Genomic DNA, 17,882 nt, shown 5'->3' on the forward strand with positions numbered 1-17,882 from the left:
AATAATACCCAATATACTGAACCTATATCTAGGCTCATCTGAAGTCAATAGCTTCTTGGATGCATGAGGCAATATGTTCCTGATTTTCTTTGAGTCCACTTGAGCAGAGACCATTATTTCTAACAGAGGGTAGAACAATTAAGTAGGGGAAAGATAAAATATGGAAAATTATATTTTTATGACCCCACTGGGGAGAGAAAGGGAAGGAAAAAAAATCCACTGAAGTGTGACTTCCTTAAGGTACTGAATATAGATATCCAAAATCAAGCTTTCTATTATGCTGTAACTTCCAGTGACAGGTACCCAAAGCATGCTGTAACCACACATAGTAACCACACATAGTTACTCCTGTGAATTGAGTTTTCTGACTACCCAGTTTTTGTACCCCAAACTGTTTATGAGCTGTGATATCTCTTCTAGTTAATATAACCATACATGAGAATGAAAGAAGTTATTTCTGTGATAAATTACTTTAATGCTTAGAAAAGACAAGATTAGGATGAGTGCTTCAAAAAAAAAAAAAAAAAAACAAACAAACTTCTTTTCAAATTAGATAGGGGGAAGATACCAGATAAGATCATATCGTTTAAAAAAAAAAAAATCAGGGATCCCTGGGTGGCGCAGCGGTTTGGTGCCTGCCTTTGGCCCAGGGCGCGATCCTGGAGGCCCGGGATCGAATCCCACATCGGGCTCCTGGTGCATGGAGCCTGCTTCTCCCTCTGCCTGTGTCTCTGCCTCTCTCTCTCTCTCTGTGACTATCGTAAATAAATAAATAAAAAAAAAAAAAATCAGACAAATCTAAGTTTGATCTTAAGACTACTTTACAAAAAAAAAAAAAAAAGACTACTTTACAAGTATAAATTCTTGGTCAAACTAAAACTTACAAAGCACAAATGGTGCTTCATAGGTATGCCTTACACAGAACAAACCAAAGTAGGAGCAAACCCTACTCAAATAAAGGGACTTGGCCCCATATCCAAAGACCAGCATGTGAATATGTATGTTCATTTTTTAGGTAGAAGCAAAAATAATTTTATGCCAGTTTTATTAATTTAACTTTATTCCATTATTAATCCAACATAGGAATGCTTCAGCTATATCATCCATTTACTCAGTGCCATTTTACACTTTAAACTTTGATGACTCAAACTTATGTAATCATTGCCCTACTTCCCGTCCTATAGGTTACAACACAAAAGCTCCTAAAATCTTATTATTTAGTAAGTTATGCCTTAGAGAGGGATAATGAATTTTCTCATATCAAAAATAACAAAGTGGGATTCTGAACTCAAAAAAAACATGGACTGCTAGGATGAGTAAAGTAAGCTTTTATAAAATATTGTAGAACACAAGTTTAATAATTCATACCTTCTGGAAATGATAGAATGTAGTCTTTGTTCCTATTTCCAGTCATTAATATTATACTTCAAATAATATTTCAGCAATTTTCTTAGTATTTAAAAACAGTATCTAAATACAGTTACCATTTTTGTAATTTATTTTACTACTGTATCTATAATAAAGTCGTAATGTCCATAACATTTTACAATGTGTTACAGAAATTGATGAGTTTAATTACTTAATGTGCACAGATCAATTTGAAATAAATTGAAAATGAACACACCGTACACTCTACTTAATCTTGTTAGTCTTGTTTCAGAATTCACTGTCTAATTTGCAACCCAGTAGGCTGTATTTTAAAATAGAAGATTTCTTTTACATTTCAGCAATTTAAACCCAAAGCAACTACAGGAAGGTGGAGTTCTAGTAGTCACAAAGTGTGACCTCAAGGGGAAGGAAGATCCCTGGCTTTCATTCTCAAAGCCAAATCCCTTGGCTTGTTATACTTTTTTTTTCTTTCCCCTTAAAAATGAGTTGGAGATATCCTACATCTCTGTCTATAGAATAATTTTAAAATGAATCACAGGCACAAAAAGTTCACAAATGAAATAACAAAGGAAATAATCGTTCAAAATCACTTCTGGTTGGTTAAGGATGGCACAGAACTATATACTTAAGAGGAGTGATACATTTTCATTAGTAATACACTTTCATAGTAATACAGTATCTGCAAAAGGGGTCACACCGTACTTTTCACATCACCGAACCATTTTAAAATCCAAGGTGAAATAAATTCTCAGATGCCTATGAACTCCATTTACATGGAGTACATCACTGTAATTTTTAAAAATGCATTCATATTCAAATCTGAGAAACAGGATTCTGAGCTCATCAGGCCTGCTTAATTGCACCAACATCTGCAATCAATTTAAATTCTTTAAGATAGTCTTTCACAGTGCTTGAAGTGATTTCATGCTGCGATAGATTTAACACACTCACTAATTTATAGACACACACAAGCAGATGAGACCTATTTTTCCAGGGGTGGGGTAAAGAACTGAAGGGCAGTCTGAATTTTCCAACTATCAATGGGATATAAAACAGGATGCATTCTGCATAAGCTATTGAAATTATATGAGAAGATGATAGCACTGCATAAACATAATATAGAAATTAAAACTAAAACTAGTGTTTTATTTAAATCTATTTGTAGGTCATGGATCATTAAGAGGTTTGATGAAAGTTTATGGGTAGAATAAACAGCAAAACTCGGAGCTCTCAGGTAAGGTTACATAGAGAAATGGTATTCCTTACTGGATGACATTTTCCCGCCCTGAGTCAAGGAGGGTGTGGACCAGAAAGAAGAAATGTGGATAATCCAGAATTGTTCTGTAACCAAAGACATAAATTGGCATCAAGTCAAGAATATAAAACTCACAATCAGAAAACTAGAGGATTTGGACAGATGGCAGCAGCAGTACAGGTTTTGGAATTCACTGGGTTCCCACAGAAAATAACAACTAAAGGGCAAAACCAAAACCTTAACAATACCAAGCAACAACTTATCTCCGTGATCCTCAAAATACAAGCAGTAAGAGATAAACCACTAATGACTAAAAATCTACACAGTATCAATGTCTATGCAGGAAGAAACAGAGGAGGCAAGAAGGTGCCAGATGAACATGAAAACACCAGAAGCCCAAAAGAGGCCTGAAGTGGTCGTTAGAAAGCTCAGTAGGCTATTTTGAAGACAGTGGCTAAACTGGGTAGAGTCTGGTCCACTCCACTTATGGGAGAGCACAAGCGGCAAAAAAAAAAAAAAAAAAAAAGACCTAATGAGACTGGAGCAGTCCTTGAACTCCCAGCACTGAGCTGCCCAACCTGCCCTGCAGGACAGCACCCCACTCTGACCAAGTGCTGAGGATGAAATCAAAATTGAACAGAACATTCCTACAGAAAATGAACAGTCACCACAAAAACAAAACTGCAGACCTGGCAAAGTAACTTACAACTTCAAAATGAGGTAAGAGACATTAAGACAATGTATAGGACATGGGGGATGGGGGGAATCAAAACAGAATTGAAAAAAACCTCAGAAGTAAGGTCAGAGAACTGGGAGAAGGGGAGAGGGGTGGCTGGTAACTAAAATAAGAAAATCACGTCAGAAGTAAAAACGAAACTAGAAGGAATGAATCAGAACAACAAAAATAAAGAAGATATAAAGAATTTGGGACAAAGCGGCAAATTGAAGATACACAAAAATCTAACCTAGAGATAACAGGATCCCTGAAGAAGAAACCAAAGCAGGACAACAGAACACTTGCATGAAATTTAAGAAAAACAATTTTTAAAGACTTAAAAAGTACATAATGAAAGTATACTGTTTATCATATAATCCCAACTCAGACATCTAGATAAAGAGAGCCAGTAATCTGTAAGGGATAAAAATAGTTACAAGCAGAACTTTTGACTGCAATACTGTCATGCCTTATGGCAGAAGAAAAGGATATATTTCACATCCTAAAGAAAAAAAAAATAGAAACACGTGAGCCGAAGATTTTATATCCAATAAAACTGACTAAATGATAGAAGGCACATACAGTTATCAATATGCAATACTCAGGAAATGCTGTTCCCAGGGGCCCTGCAGAGAATCTACTACAGAACTTCAGACAAACGTCTAGAGAAACACCAGCTTAAAGACTAGTGGTGAGCATTAAAATACAGTAACTTAGAAATAAAGAAGAAGCAGGGGCTAAATAGAAGGGAATTACTCATAGAAGAAAAGGCTACCTAAGACTAGAAAAAACTATAAAATGTAACGTCTATATGCTCCATTCATGCAGACATAGTACAACAGCAGCAGCAGGTAGAGACCCCATAGGCAAAAGGAAAAAGTCTGTTTAATATACCCAATGTTTTTCTTTTGCTATGTCTCCACGGAAGAGGCCTGGAAACAGTGATTAATCCACCAGCAATAAGCATCCTTACCCAGACTGTTACCATTTCCCACTGAAGGAAAAGATTAATTCTAGGCATAGTGTCAAAGAACCACCTCAATCATCATATCTTACACCAAGTAGGAATCAAACAACTCAAAACTTCTAAGGTCACGCCAAAAGAACTAGGAGCCAACTGGTCAAAGATGGGACAACAAAGCTTCACCAAGAATAGTAATTATAATGTATAAATTATGTTAATGATAATATCTTAATATTAAAAATTGGTTACCTTCAGAGGTTGATAGGAAACCAATTCAATATAGTGAAAACTGGCAAAAGAAAAGGATCAAGCAATTATCTTAAATTCCTGTATCATTAAGTCATTAGTATTTGCAAGGAAATGTCTCTTCAGAAGTGTATTCCAACTAAGAATGGGCAATGGGAAAAAGACAATCTCTTCAACAAATGATGTTGGGAAAATTGGCTTACACCATACCCAAAGATAAATTGCAAAAGGATTAAGGATCTAAATGTGAGACATAGCTATATGCCTATAGTTACTATAAAAATCCTAGAACAGAGCACAGGTAGTAATTTCTGACATAGGACATCACAACTTTTTTCTAGATAAACAGTATTCAAAACACCTAGAGAACTTATACAACTCAACACCCCAAAAACAAATAATCCAATTTAAAAATGGGAAGTCATAAACAGACACTTCTCCAAAGATGACATACAGATGGCCAACAGACACATAAGACGACACTCAACATCACTCCTCATCACGGAGATGCAAATCAAAACTACAAGGAGCGATCACCTCACACCTGTCAGAATGGCTAAAAATCAAAAACACAAGAAACAAGTGTTGGAAAGGATGAAGAGGGACAGGAGCCTTCCTGCACTATTGATGTAATGCACACTGGTACCAGTCATCATGGAAAACAGTATGAAGATTCCTCAAAAAATTAAAAATGGAACTACTCTACAATCCAGTAATCACACTACCGGGGATTTATCAAAAAAAAAAAAAAAAAAAAAGCACACAAATTCAATGGGATACATGCACCCTTATGTTCATAGCAGCATTATTTACAACAGCCAAATTATGGAAACAGCCCAATTGTCCATAGATAGATAAATGGATGAAGAAGAGGTGATATACAATGTAATATTAATCAGCCTTGGAAAAGAATTACATCTTGCCGTTTGCAACAACATGGATGGAGCTAGAGAGTATAATACTAAGCAAAACAACTCAGAAAAAGAAATACCATATAATTTTACTCATGTAGAATTTAAGAAACAAAACAAATGAGCAAAGAAAAAAAGTCAAATCAAGAAACAGACTCTTAACTAGAGAACTGACGGTTATTACACACCTACTGTAAATAAACTACAAATATGTCTACTAAATGAGTATAATGAAGCCATTCTTTACAAAAATAATGCCAGAAAATGACTTAACTCACCGAGAGTGACAGATCAGCTTTCCCAAGTTTAAAAAAAAAAAAAAGATCTACCAAAAAGAAAAAAAAAATCTAGCATAACAATGATATGCAAGAAATAGTCAAAACCTAGGGTTATCTAAATTTACTTTTGGACTATTTTTTCACATCTTAACGAATCACAAGGATAGAATTCCCAGTTTACTTGGTCTATCCCTGGAAAGCTTTCTGATATTGAAAGGATTTGAAATAGTTTTGTATTACATTGAAGGTAAGAAGCTATACCAACCCTATTTTCTTCAAAGTAGGGGGAACCATTACATTGCACCAGTTAGGAAACTGGTAATAAGTCAGGGAGGCATGAAATTAGGAATTAATGCTTTTTGTGTATCAAAATGATTAACCTTTGAAGGATTTTTAAGTATGTAGAGAATGTATTCTATTTAGGAATAATTAAGGACTGAAAGGCTGTCTCTTAAGCCCAAACTAAATTAAGGAGGGTTTTAAGTTTACAACCCCCAACGAGGAAGAGAAATCAGTCCACTGAAGCTTTGAAACCAGGCATACACTCTTTTCCTTCTCACTAATGCTGATCTATCAGGCATCTTTTCCCAAAGCAGACATTATTTCTATATCTGGTGAGTCTTTTTAAAAATTGCTTTAAGAGAAGATATCTTTAAGGTTTTTTAAGATTTTATTTACATATTTGAGAGACATAGAGAGCGGGAGAGAGAGCACACGCTTGCAAACATAAGCTAGGGGGAGGGGCAGAGGGAGAGGAATAAACAGATTTTCTGCTGAGCAGGGATCATGACCTGAGCCAAAGGCAGATGCCTGACCAACTGAGCCACCCAGGTGCCCCTAAGGTTTTTAAAGGATCAAAAAACATACAATTCTAATTTAAACCTAACATAATTTCTCATAAGAAAAAAAAAAAAAAGATGACTGGTTTCTTCATTACCATCTCCTGCCTAAGCAAGAACACAGTGCAGTAAGAACAGAAGCATATTAACTGCCACTGGTGCTGCCCAGAAACAACTCATAACGAAGCTGGATGAATTTGAGCTGTTCGAAGATCATTTTAATTGTATATAAATAAAACACGTCCTATATGGGCAGAAATGGAAATTAAAGTGCCAGTTAGATTATTAAGAAATACTCCTAACAAGAAATTGGTTCATTGCCCTGGGGCTCTGATATTTCCTCCTAGTCAGCAAGCAAGACCTGGAGACAAAAAGGCAAAATATCGTAAGCAAGGGCATTGTTGATAAATAGGTAAACGTCTAATACAAAGGATCAGCCACAATTTTTTCCTAAGCTTTTATGTTACAAGTGTGCTTGAATCAAATCCCTAACCTGAAATGGAAGCCAAAAAAATAATCTGTTAACTTTAATTAGCAAGAATGTATAGAACTGTCTGATTCACCTAAGTTTCCAGTGGTTAAAATATAAACCTTTCAAGTGAGAAAAAAAAAAAGAACTTATCTGTATCTGACAATGTTTTCCAAAAATTAACATATGACACCCCAAAACAAAGAGTCTGAAAGGTCTGAAAATGCCCTAATAATATAGTATTAACAAATTAGGGCTAAAAGAAATGAACTCTAGGGAAAAATACACAAATCTGAACATCACTAGTATTTTTCTAAAACAATTCTTTTCTGATCAAAATATGCCTAGATGGAAGACACTGGACAAAACCATGACCTCCATACTTGAACTGCATACCCTACTGGGCTAGAACAAGTAATACCAGGTAACACCTTTCAAAATACACTATACATACACTTGTACACATACACACATTCAAGAATCTATAATACCACATTTACAAACTCCATTTGGACTCGTTTTATCACATTGCATAAAATACTAATCTTAGTCTATGTGCCTTTTAAAGTTATGCTCTGTAATATTTGATATTTACTTCTTACTAAAAAAGTCTAAGCAAGAACTACAGAAATACTTAAGGGTAGAAGGAGTATAGTCAAACACTAAGCAGACTTTTCCAATACATGCCTCAGAGGAGCATTGCAGGCAGCTGTCTGCAGTCTCAGATGACTAAGAAAGAGAAAAGCTGAAAAAAAAAAAAAAAAAAAAAAACTCCAAGGAAGCTAGCAGACTTCCAGGAGCAAAAAGAGTAAGTCTGCTTCTTTGGGGGGGGTGGGGTGGCGGGGGACACAAAAGGAAAAAAACTCAATATAAACAGGAAATAAAGGATAGATGTTCTAATTAAGAAGCTGAGAAATGTGAAATTAGGCCTTACTGGTTAGCAGCTACCCCTAAAAAAAAAAAAAAAAAAAGTCACCCTTTACTTGTAGCTGTGATACATCTTTCCTATGACATACAGATTGGGGTGGGCGGGGGGTGCGGCGTGGGGACACGGAGAGTCAGGGAACAGGGAGCCTACAGAGATTTTGGATTCCAAGCTAACACATTCAGAAGGAACAAGAGGTATAAATTTTGGAGAAATTCTTAGAGCCTTTTATCCACATCTAATGATACACCCAAAGGACAAGACTACATGGCGACAGGTAGCAGTCCAGTTGTAATCTATATAGAAGTAAACTGATGGGGCAGTCTCACCATCTTGCATTTAAAAATAATTTGGGCAGAGGGGAGCAGTGAACTTGGAAGCAGTGATAAGCAAAAGCTCACGTTCACAGAATGCAAAGCCTTATATTCATTCAGCCTCGTGCCTCCCTCTCACACCCTCTGAGCTGCTTTCTCCTTCCAGGGATTTGCTTTCACTTCCTAGGGTGCAGGTTTTGACTTCTCAGGACTCCTCTCCAGCTTTGTATTGCCACAGTTTATCCTGAAAAAGTTGAAAAATGATATAGCACATAGAAGATTCTTTCTTCTCAACATATGGGAAAAGTAGAGTATATTTTTCATTTTTGCAACTCCTTTGTGATGGGGGCAGGAGTGGGGGTTGCAGGAGGGAAGAATCCTTATGGATCTAAAGCCTCTTCTCTACAGGTATCCTTTTAACACATGTCTTCAGTTGTTTTTAAGGTAATCTATGGCTTCCTGTGACTTTCACATTACCCAGACATCATATACCCAGAGCAGGTTCACCCTGAATACAACTCAAGCCCCCACCAGAAAACAAACACCAACATCAAACCTGGTGTCAGAGAATCACAGACATAGATACACCAACACCAAGGAAAGAAAAACTGGGTGAAGGCAGCAAGTCTATTAGGATTTATCTCAAAGCCTGGTTTGTCTCCTCCAAGCACTAGAGTCCTGACACAAAATCATCACTTAACATTATCTGCAGGGGTGCTTTAAGAATTTTAAGGGGAAAAATAACTAAACCACAATAAAGAATGAGAACACTCAAAGTCAAGGTAAGCATGACTGAATACATATATAAGGTATATTTTTGTTAAATTATAGTCCCAGGTAGAAAGTAGGGGAAATTTTCACACAATTTGGGGCTTCAGAGCTCCTCGCTGCTTTATTTCAGAATTTTCTTCTTTTGTTCTTTGGGAACCAGAGATTCTTTTCCATTTGGACTGTCATGTTACATCCTAATTTCAAGGTCCTTACTACTTACTGCAGAATACTTACCATCCACCTAGTAATCAAATAAAAGTCAAGACCGTATTCATTCTTTTCTGAAGGAAGTTTTCTTTAATAAACCTGCTACTGAACATCTGAGGCAAGTCATCTACCAAGGAATGTCCGCTTGGCCTTGTAGTACCCACTCTCATGTAGCTGGAGTATACTTGACGTGGGAAGTACTTTCCACAATGAATTAGAGATAGAGACCCTACGTAGTCAAAAGGCTATCGGGAAAGTCCAGCCAGACACGCACAACAGCAAAGCAAAATCCCAACCTCAAGTGGTTTAAATAAGAAATGCATCACCTCACATGAGGAAGAATCTGGAGGCAGGACTTTACACAGCTAGAGCAGCAGCTCTAAGGAGTCTTGTGCCAAGCATCCCATACCCTCTCACAGCCATGTCAAGTAGAAGGGAAAAAAAAGTGGTTTTCTGCTCTGGATCTTTTTATGAGGGAGGGGAAAAAAAACCTTCTTCGGAAGCCCCCAGCATACCTGGCTTCCAGACTGTACCGGCCAAATCTGGATCATATATCCACACCATAGGAAGCTGGAAAAATGGGACTCTGGAATTTTCAGCCTCTAAAATAGGCTCTTTGCTTACTAACATTTTAACAATCTTTTTCTAACTGAAAAAATTCAGCGTTACTATTTGGCTACTTAAACAAACTTAAGGTCTTAGAAATAATCTAGCTTGATGAAGGAATTGTTTTTCCCCCAAATCCAAAAACCAAGCTTAACTACTTAGGGCTGGTTTGAGGGTTAATAATTCTAAAACATTTTCAAATTATCAACTGTAGGCATCCAGTGCTATTTTCAAAAATATTAATGCTTACCCACAAAAGAGAATCTCAGAGCAAAGTCTAAGGCTACATTTATAATAAAAGTTTATCTGATACAAATACCCCTTCTACTCTCTAGAACAACCCATCAATGGATTTTGATGGTTTTTCTTCAGAACAGCTTTTTTTGTACTCATTAACCTCAATACGCTGGTATGACAAAGTCTGTATCTAAGAGTTAATGTGCTTCTACTTCCAGAGCAAAAATAGATGACTGGTCAGCTTGAACTTTCCACAATGTTAACCATCTGCCAAATTATTCAGAACCCTCCTAGGAAAAGCCATGATCCTCCACACACTAATTAAATGAGTGAATGCTTTAATCATACTTTAGATAACTAATCTATTTCAATCCTGATAATCTAATTATCTAATTCTAGTAAATAAATTCCAACCTTAGTCCAAAACGATTAGAGGATTAAAGTTTAAAATTAGTGAATGCAAACTGAAATAGATCCACTTTAATGAAGTTCAAAGCGGTTTGTTCTTCTATTAAAAAGTCTGTTTATTATCTGAAATTCAAGAATTGAAATGCAGTATTATGCCAAGGTTCTCTAAACCAGATTTTTTTGTTTTTATTTATTCATTTGAAAGAGAGAGAAAGCACAAGCAGGGGGAATGGAAGGCAGAGGGTGGGGGAGAAGCAGACTCCCTGTATAGCAGGAAGCCAGAGACTGGGTTGGATCCCAGCACCCTGGGATCTTGACCTGAGCTGAAGGCAGATGCTTAACCAACTGAGCCACCCAGACGCCCCTAAACCAGATCTAACTAATGTAATATCCCTTCTATTTATTAAGTGAATTCATGCCTATTGGATTTAAAATTCCCTAACAGGAGACTCTTCCCTGATTATTCCATGCAACAGTTACATCAGAGGGAGGTGGGTGAGGGGATGGGGTAAAATAAAGGGGATTAAGAATACACTTACCAGTGAAGAGCCCTAATGTACAGAATCAGTGAATCCTATTGTACATCTGAAACTAATAACACTGCATGTTAACTATACAATAAAAGGAAATATACCATCTCCACTCCCCCTGTGTTTTTTCCACATTCTATTTCATCTACCAAACATTTGTGTGTTTGTTACGTGTGTCCTATGTTGCTCCATAGGCCACAAGACTGCCTATCTTGGCACTCTAACTCCACTGCCTAAAATATTGCCCAATAGAAAGACACTTTACTAAATGTGAGGTAGACTCACTAATGGTCAATCTGCATTTTCAAAAATGTAGTCAATTCACATCAGTAATTACGGTGCAATGATTTCAACAGCAAGAACAAACAAATCACAAAGAAAAAAAACAAGAAACTAACAATTGCTAACCACCACCACTGCTAACACAAAAGGCAGCCACCAGTTATAAAAATCTTTATGTTCCACTCATGGAATAAACAAATTCTAACAACAAGCCTATGATATAGATATTAGTCCCACCTTATGAATGAGGACATTGAGAATCAGAGGTAAAATAAGATGCCCAATGTCAAAGGGCATCAACAACACAAGTGGTCTCTCAAGTCCCTAACACTCATTTGCAATAACCAGGTAGCATTAAGGAATAAAAAGCAACCTTCGTCAAAATAGCAGGATAGAGCACCCATCTATATAAGGAGCCAGAAAAAGTACAGTACTCAGTGATTTCTACAACTCAACATCAGACTGCTGAACACAAGGCATGTTTAAAAATTAAACATCACTTGAGTCTGTCTTCCAAAAGAAAAGCCTCCAAGTCACTGAGTGGTCTCAGATAAATTGAACTCAAGCATAGGTAACTTATGTTCTCGTAACCTGGCCTTTAGTTAAAGTACCTAGTGAAAACCACAGTGTGTTATTTTTCTCTGACCCAGTTCTATTTTAAATTCAGCCAAAATCATTTTCCACTGTCTTCCTGATTGCTTCTTCATTAGCTCCCGTTTTGTAGATTTCATCTAATCCATTTATTCAATTTCTATATGACTGGTCAAGCTCATTTGTTGTCCCATGAAATAAATGTAATTGATTCTGCCTGCCAGTCATGGTTTCTTAGACATTCCCTCATTACTTCCACCCACATATTTCATGTTTCCCTGGAAAACGGGTAGCCACGTGGAAGCTTAATGCACCTTTCAATGTCTACATTTATAATTTGTTACAAGATAATTTTATCCGTAGGGAAACTCACATTAAAGATATGCCTCTCAGCCACTATTATGTGAACTGATTTAGGTAGTTAGAGTAAAATCAGTCTTACTTTTCTGTAATACAAATATTACCCCAATTTATAAGTGACATCAGAGATCAATAGCCATCTTAATCCACTAACAAGGAAAGAAGTCTTGGAGTGAGGAAACCAACCCAGTCAGTGTTCCTCACCGACACCAGAGGCTAAAAAGCAAAAGCAGTTTTAGAAGGTTTGAGAAATATTTTTAAATTAAGTAAACATCCTACTTGTGGCCTTTATACATTCAAAAACCCTGTGATTCCAGCTGCCCACAAACGTAAGCACTTCGTTAGACAAATGCGTTGTTTTCCACACTAGAACACGGTTCAACAGTATTTTTCAACTTGACAGTTTTACTTACTGTCTTAGAAGCAGTATTAATGTACTGCATCACCATTTCTTTTTTGATGCTGAAGTCCTTTTCCCGCAATGGTGCCTTCTTATCTTCATTTAAATTCATATCTTCCTGGAAAACACAATTAAAAAGCCTCATTTTAGAATCTAAGTAGAACAGCAATTCTACATACCCTAGGAATAGGGGGGGGGGGATCAATAATTTGTGACTAAAGCAGCATTAATTGTTTTGGAATGATTTACGTGTAGTTTTGCCCGGAGAAAAGAAAGAGCAGGAGATACTGACAAAAAAAAAAAAAAAATGTTCTAGATCATTTTAACAGGTTAAAATGCTTATCAGAAAATCTTTTTAAATTCAGAGAGTTAGTAAAATTACATTCTCTTCACTGTAGATAATTAGATAGTTGAAGACTTCTACCTTTCATTAGGTCATCTAGATTCACAATTTAAAAACACATATACAACTATAGGTTATTTTTTTTTTTAATTAACAACAGCTGCACCTGAAGCCATCTTGCACTATTTCTGAAAGAGCTGCTCCAAGCTGTCATAAAATTTAGAAGATATATAAGCCAAGTACTTTCCAGATTGTGTAGCTACAAGCTCATATAATCAAATACTTGGTTTAGATCCTAGCAAAACGCAAAGCATCCTATAGTTGTCTCTTCTCTACGCATATCAAAAATACCCACTATTTTGTTTATTCTGTGTTCTAAATCACATAAAAATTGTACTCGTAAAAAGAGTACATCCCTAAAATCCAACATTTCTCAATAGCACCAATCAAAATAAATGGTTAAGTAACCTAGATCTTGCTATAGGTTGCATTCTAACTAAAAATACATATCAAGAATATCCACTTACATATGGGAATTCCTATGTAAGAGGTACTTTAGCTAGAGGCTCTTCTGGCAAAGGCAAAGGAGGCTGAGGGAAGGCAGTGCAAATGGATTTCCTCCAGATATTAGCCCTTGGTCATTTGTGATGTACGATATAACACACCTGAATTCCATTGCCACGCAGAAACAGGTGCATAAAAAAAAAATCAGAACTTTAGATCACCTGTGGAGCCCAGCAGGGTAAATTTATTCTAAGTTTTATAAGAGTGCTACAATTCATCAGACGCTGTAGTTTATGCCTTTAGCTGACTCAGTTTTTGGCTACTAATCCCTTCAAGCACTTAAAAGTCAAAATTTCCTTCATTTCACCTTGATATAAATATTTAAGATCTTAGAAGTTCTTCCACTTGACACTCTAATAAAAGGTAGTAATTAGTAATGTCACTCCTGGCTGTTCAGGTTAGAAATATCCTATTATGTGAATAATGGGTTTGTTTTGTTCCCCTCTTCTCCCCTCCCCCCCCCCTTTTTTTTTTCCTTTAAGCCAAGGGCTTTCAATAGGCCTTAATACCATTTAGGATTTTAGAAAGGTCTTGGGATATTTTGGGTGTCAGTGACTGAGAGGATGCTACCAGCATTTATTAAGGTGTGCTAGACATTCTTCAACACCTGGGCTAATCCTACACAATAAGAAACTGTCCTGCGTCCCGCAGACAAATGCACATATCTTAAAGAAAACTGTAACCTATAAGGCTAGACTAATTCAATCGAATTAAATGTAAAATGCAATATGTAAATTGTCACAGATCAAATACTTCGCATTGTGAGTTTTTAAGATACACTGATTTTTCTAAGAATTCAACTACTCTTCAAATTATAGTTACACTGGGTTTTTTGTTTTTGTTTTAAATAACCTTTACCATCAATCGTGTTCTATTTTTGAAATATGAGTATCCCTGGACAACACTGGATGTGGCACCACTGCTGTTATACTCACATGAAGCAAAGATTCAAGAATGACTTTATTATACCTTCCTGAGCAGTCAAAGCCAACTGCTTATATTGAAATGTATATTATTGTATTATGCAGTACAGTAAGGCATTAAGTACATTTTAAAAATTATGAGTGTAGATAGCGTATATTACCTATAAAGAATTTCACTGAAAGAAAGTAATGGGGAAGTTACGGGGAAAGTAATGGGAATAGTTGTTATAAAAGGGCAAGGGATATAGTAAGAGTACTGAGAACCTCTGTATTAAATTATTCACTTTTATTTTTTTCTGTCCAATGGCCAAGCATGACCCAGACTCTTTAACCAGCAAAATATGCAGTAAATACAGAATATAAAAAAAAACTAGAAGTCCATTAATTGTGGCTAAAATCAAAATAAAATTTTAAGGGATATGCTTTTAAAAAGTCTACTGCTTTCTTTTTTGAAAGGCATATTCAAGAGGATAGCTCACACAAAGGTAGTATATTGGGAATTAAGGAAGAAACCCAGAGTTCTCCCAATCTCTTTACCCTACCTTATCCCATCTTTCTTATCCAAATATAGCACTTGCTTCATAACAGTACCTGTTTAAAAGCAAAAAGAGAAACAAAGAAGAAATGATACTAAGAAGTTTGGAATTAGCTACATGGTACCACACACCTTTCACATTAGGCATCTAACTCACCGGTGGCCATCTCTATATGGCCAGAAAGAAATGGCACTGGAAAAGCCAGCTCTGCCATTTACAAAAGAAAATACAGAAGTAATGAAAAGGAAAAATATGTAGTTGTGTATAAAAAATGCAAAATGTATAAAATAGATGATTTTTACCTCTACAAAGAAAAAGGCTGAAAGAAAAAAGCCTTATTGGACACTGGTTTTAGCGGTGGGGCAGGAGAGGGGTTGGCGGTGGTACAAATTCCTTGGTAAATGTATTAGAAGTTTTTTCCTAACAAATGCACATCTATGTTATGGGGGAAGAAAAAAAAATTCCTTCTACCCTTTATAGGTTCTTCTAAATTAATCTAGGAATTAAGTTGCCAGGAGGCAGATTAATGGGAGAAAAATCAAATTTGATTCACACATACAAGAAGCCCACATACATGAAAGATTCCAAGACAGAAAGGTAAAATGAGGTCTATATGCCATAATAAGCTAAGGGTTTCAAAGGGAAGAAGGGCAATTCACAGAGAGGTAAGAAGTTTGTTAATTAGATATTTGTCCTCCTATACACACGGATTGCTCAGATAAAATTCCTCTCTCATAATAACTCTCTGGGACAGACTCCCAATTTAGATTCTTCTAGGTGGTTCAGAGAGGGGCAAAAAGTTTCTCGAGTCCAGAGTCTCAACTGCCTTCAGCTCAAATAGTGCACATGCCCAAGTGGCACATATGGGGGAAACTTGCTCTGAACACTGTCAGCGTTTTTATGTTTAATCCCATAGGAACTAAGCTAAGCACCTCTGAAGGCTCTCCAAGAAACTGGAGTAGGAGGGTTGGGTGCAGGGGATCCAGAGGAGCCTAGCATCTTCATTTAATGACCCCTGCCTTAAGGGGAAATCTTCAGCCTGAGATTGAGTATCACACTGTCTCAACTCCATGAATTACAGAACAGAAAATACAGACTCCCAGAAATCAAACGACTTTTCGCGGAGAGCTGGCTATTCAAAATGTGAGAACTGGAGCTTAGACTCCCAGTCTAGAGCAGTTTCCAGGTAATTATAATAGGTCCCTTGAAAGCAAGTCATCAATTTTTATGTTACTCAGTTTACATCTGCTCCAGATGATACAGTATCTCTACTGTCTTAGGTCAAGTTCCCTAGAGATAGAGTATAAGACAGGGATTCTGGTGCAGAGGACTAATGGAGGGGATGCACTCAGGAGAGGGGAGTGAAAAAAAACAAGACAGAGCAGGGCAAAAGATATTTGAAAATGTTGCTTCAGCTAGACTCTGGCTTCACCTGAATTGCCCAGCTATCAGTACTACCAAGAGGGAGAGAGCAGCCTCACACCTCCAAATCAGTCAATTAGCTTCGGGGTCCTAGTTACCGAACCCCAAATCTCTGAATAGGGCAGCTGTGAGCCACTAGGAATCAATATTTATCACCTGGGGTTTGCAAGCACCAGGCTGGTAAAGGGGTGGGGGTGGGGGTTGTAGGGGTACCAACAGCACCCACTACACCTTTTGAAAATAACTTTATATTTATAGTAAGGCTTCTTTCTAAACAGAATTTAATAATACAGAAACTCATATTCACGGCCTCAACAAGCAATATGAGCCACTGTATTAACCAATTCTTCCATTCAAACATAGGATGGGACATCATCTAGTACCCTGCATAGGTACAAAATGATACTACAGGTACAAATTTTGAGAACCCTAAAATGTGGTTTACTTCAACATATCAATGTACTGGAATGGATGGATGTATGTAACTCATTAAATATTACAAATCAAGTACTGAACAGGAAATACACAGAACATAATTGCAAAAGACCAGCTGAGTAATTTGAGTGAGGCTAATATTTAGTGTAAGAGTATATAGCAGATAGGATATATAGTGTATAGTGTACAATTTTCCCACTTAATAGATATTTATTAGTCGGCTATTTAGCTGAATAATCTCAAAAATACTTAAGCAGTTATCAAATCAAAACTTTGAAGAGTATGGTTAATGTTCTATTAATATCTTAACATACATTATAAGTTAACTCATTTATAGTGCTACCTTCATATACATGTTGAGACACAGTTTTGCCTGGGGACACAGGGAGTTGCAACATCAAAAACTAATTTTCCTTCAGTTAATTACTTTCTAATTAAAAACTTTACCTTAATTGAACCACTGTGCTATTTTACTACATGAGGCTGACTGGAACTAAGGATAGATTTTAGTAAAAGAAAAAAAAAAACACTGCAAAAGAAACTCAAATTGAGGGGTACTCTAGAAATAAAGATTCTTCTCAAGTATTGGGGTCATGAAAGATAAGGAAATGCCACTGACTGAAGGAGTCTAAGTATATATAGCAAACTGATCTCAAGGTATGATCCTGGATTGGATCCTAGAACAGAAAAAGCCTGAGTAGAAAAACTGGCAAAACCTCAATAATGTAGTTAGTATCGTACCAACATTAATATCTCAGTTTTAATAACTGCACTCAAGTTACAGAAGGTGACATCTGAGAACATTGGGTGAAGGTTACATAAGAACTGTGTGCTCTTTTTGTGACCCTTCTGTAAATCTAAGATTGTTTCAAAATCCTATTCTCAAAAAAAATCATATTCTCGTAAGACTAAATTGAAATATTCATAACATCTCTGCCATAAAATCATTTAAGAATGAAAAA

General features: G+C 36.5%; 1 protein-coding gene across 1 annotated transcript in view; it reads right to left on the minus strand.

The window, feature by feature from the left end:
• DIAPH3 (diaphanous related formin 3) overlaps positions 1-17,882 on the minus strand; it is a 489,880-nt gene that overhangs the window by 405,076 nt on the left and 66,922 nt on the right. The window contains exon 4 of the mRNA XM_055336191.1: positions 12,711-12,815. Within this exon, the coding sequence (XP_055192166.1) occupies positions 12,711-12,815 (105 nt within the window). The remainder of the gene's footprint in view (positions 1-12,710; positions 12,816-17,882) is intronic.

Source organism: Nyctereutes procyonoides, unplaced genomic scaffold (genome assembly GCF_905146905.1).
Source record: "Nyctereutes procyonoides isolate TBG_1078 unplaced genomic scaffold, NYPRO_anot_genome, whole genome shotgun sequence".
NCBI lineage: Eukaryota > Metazoa > Chordata > Mammalia > Carnivora > Canidae > Nyctereutes > Nyctereutes procyonoides.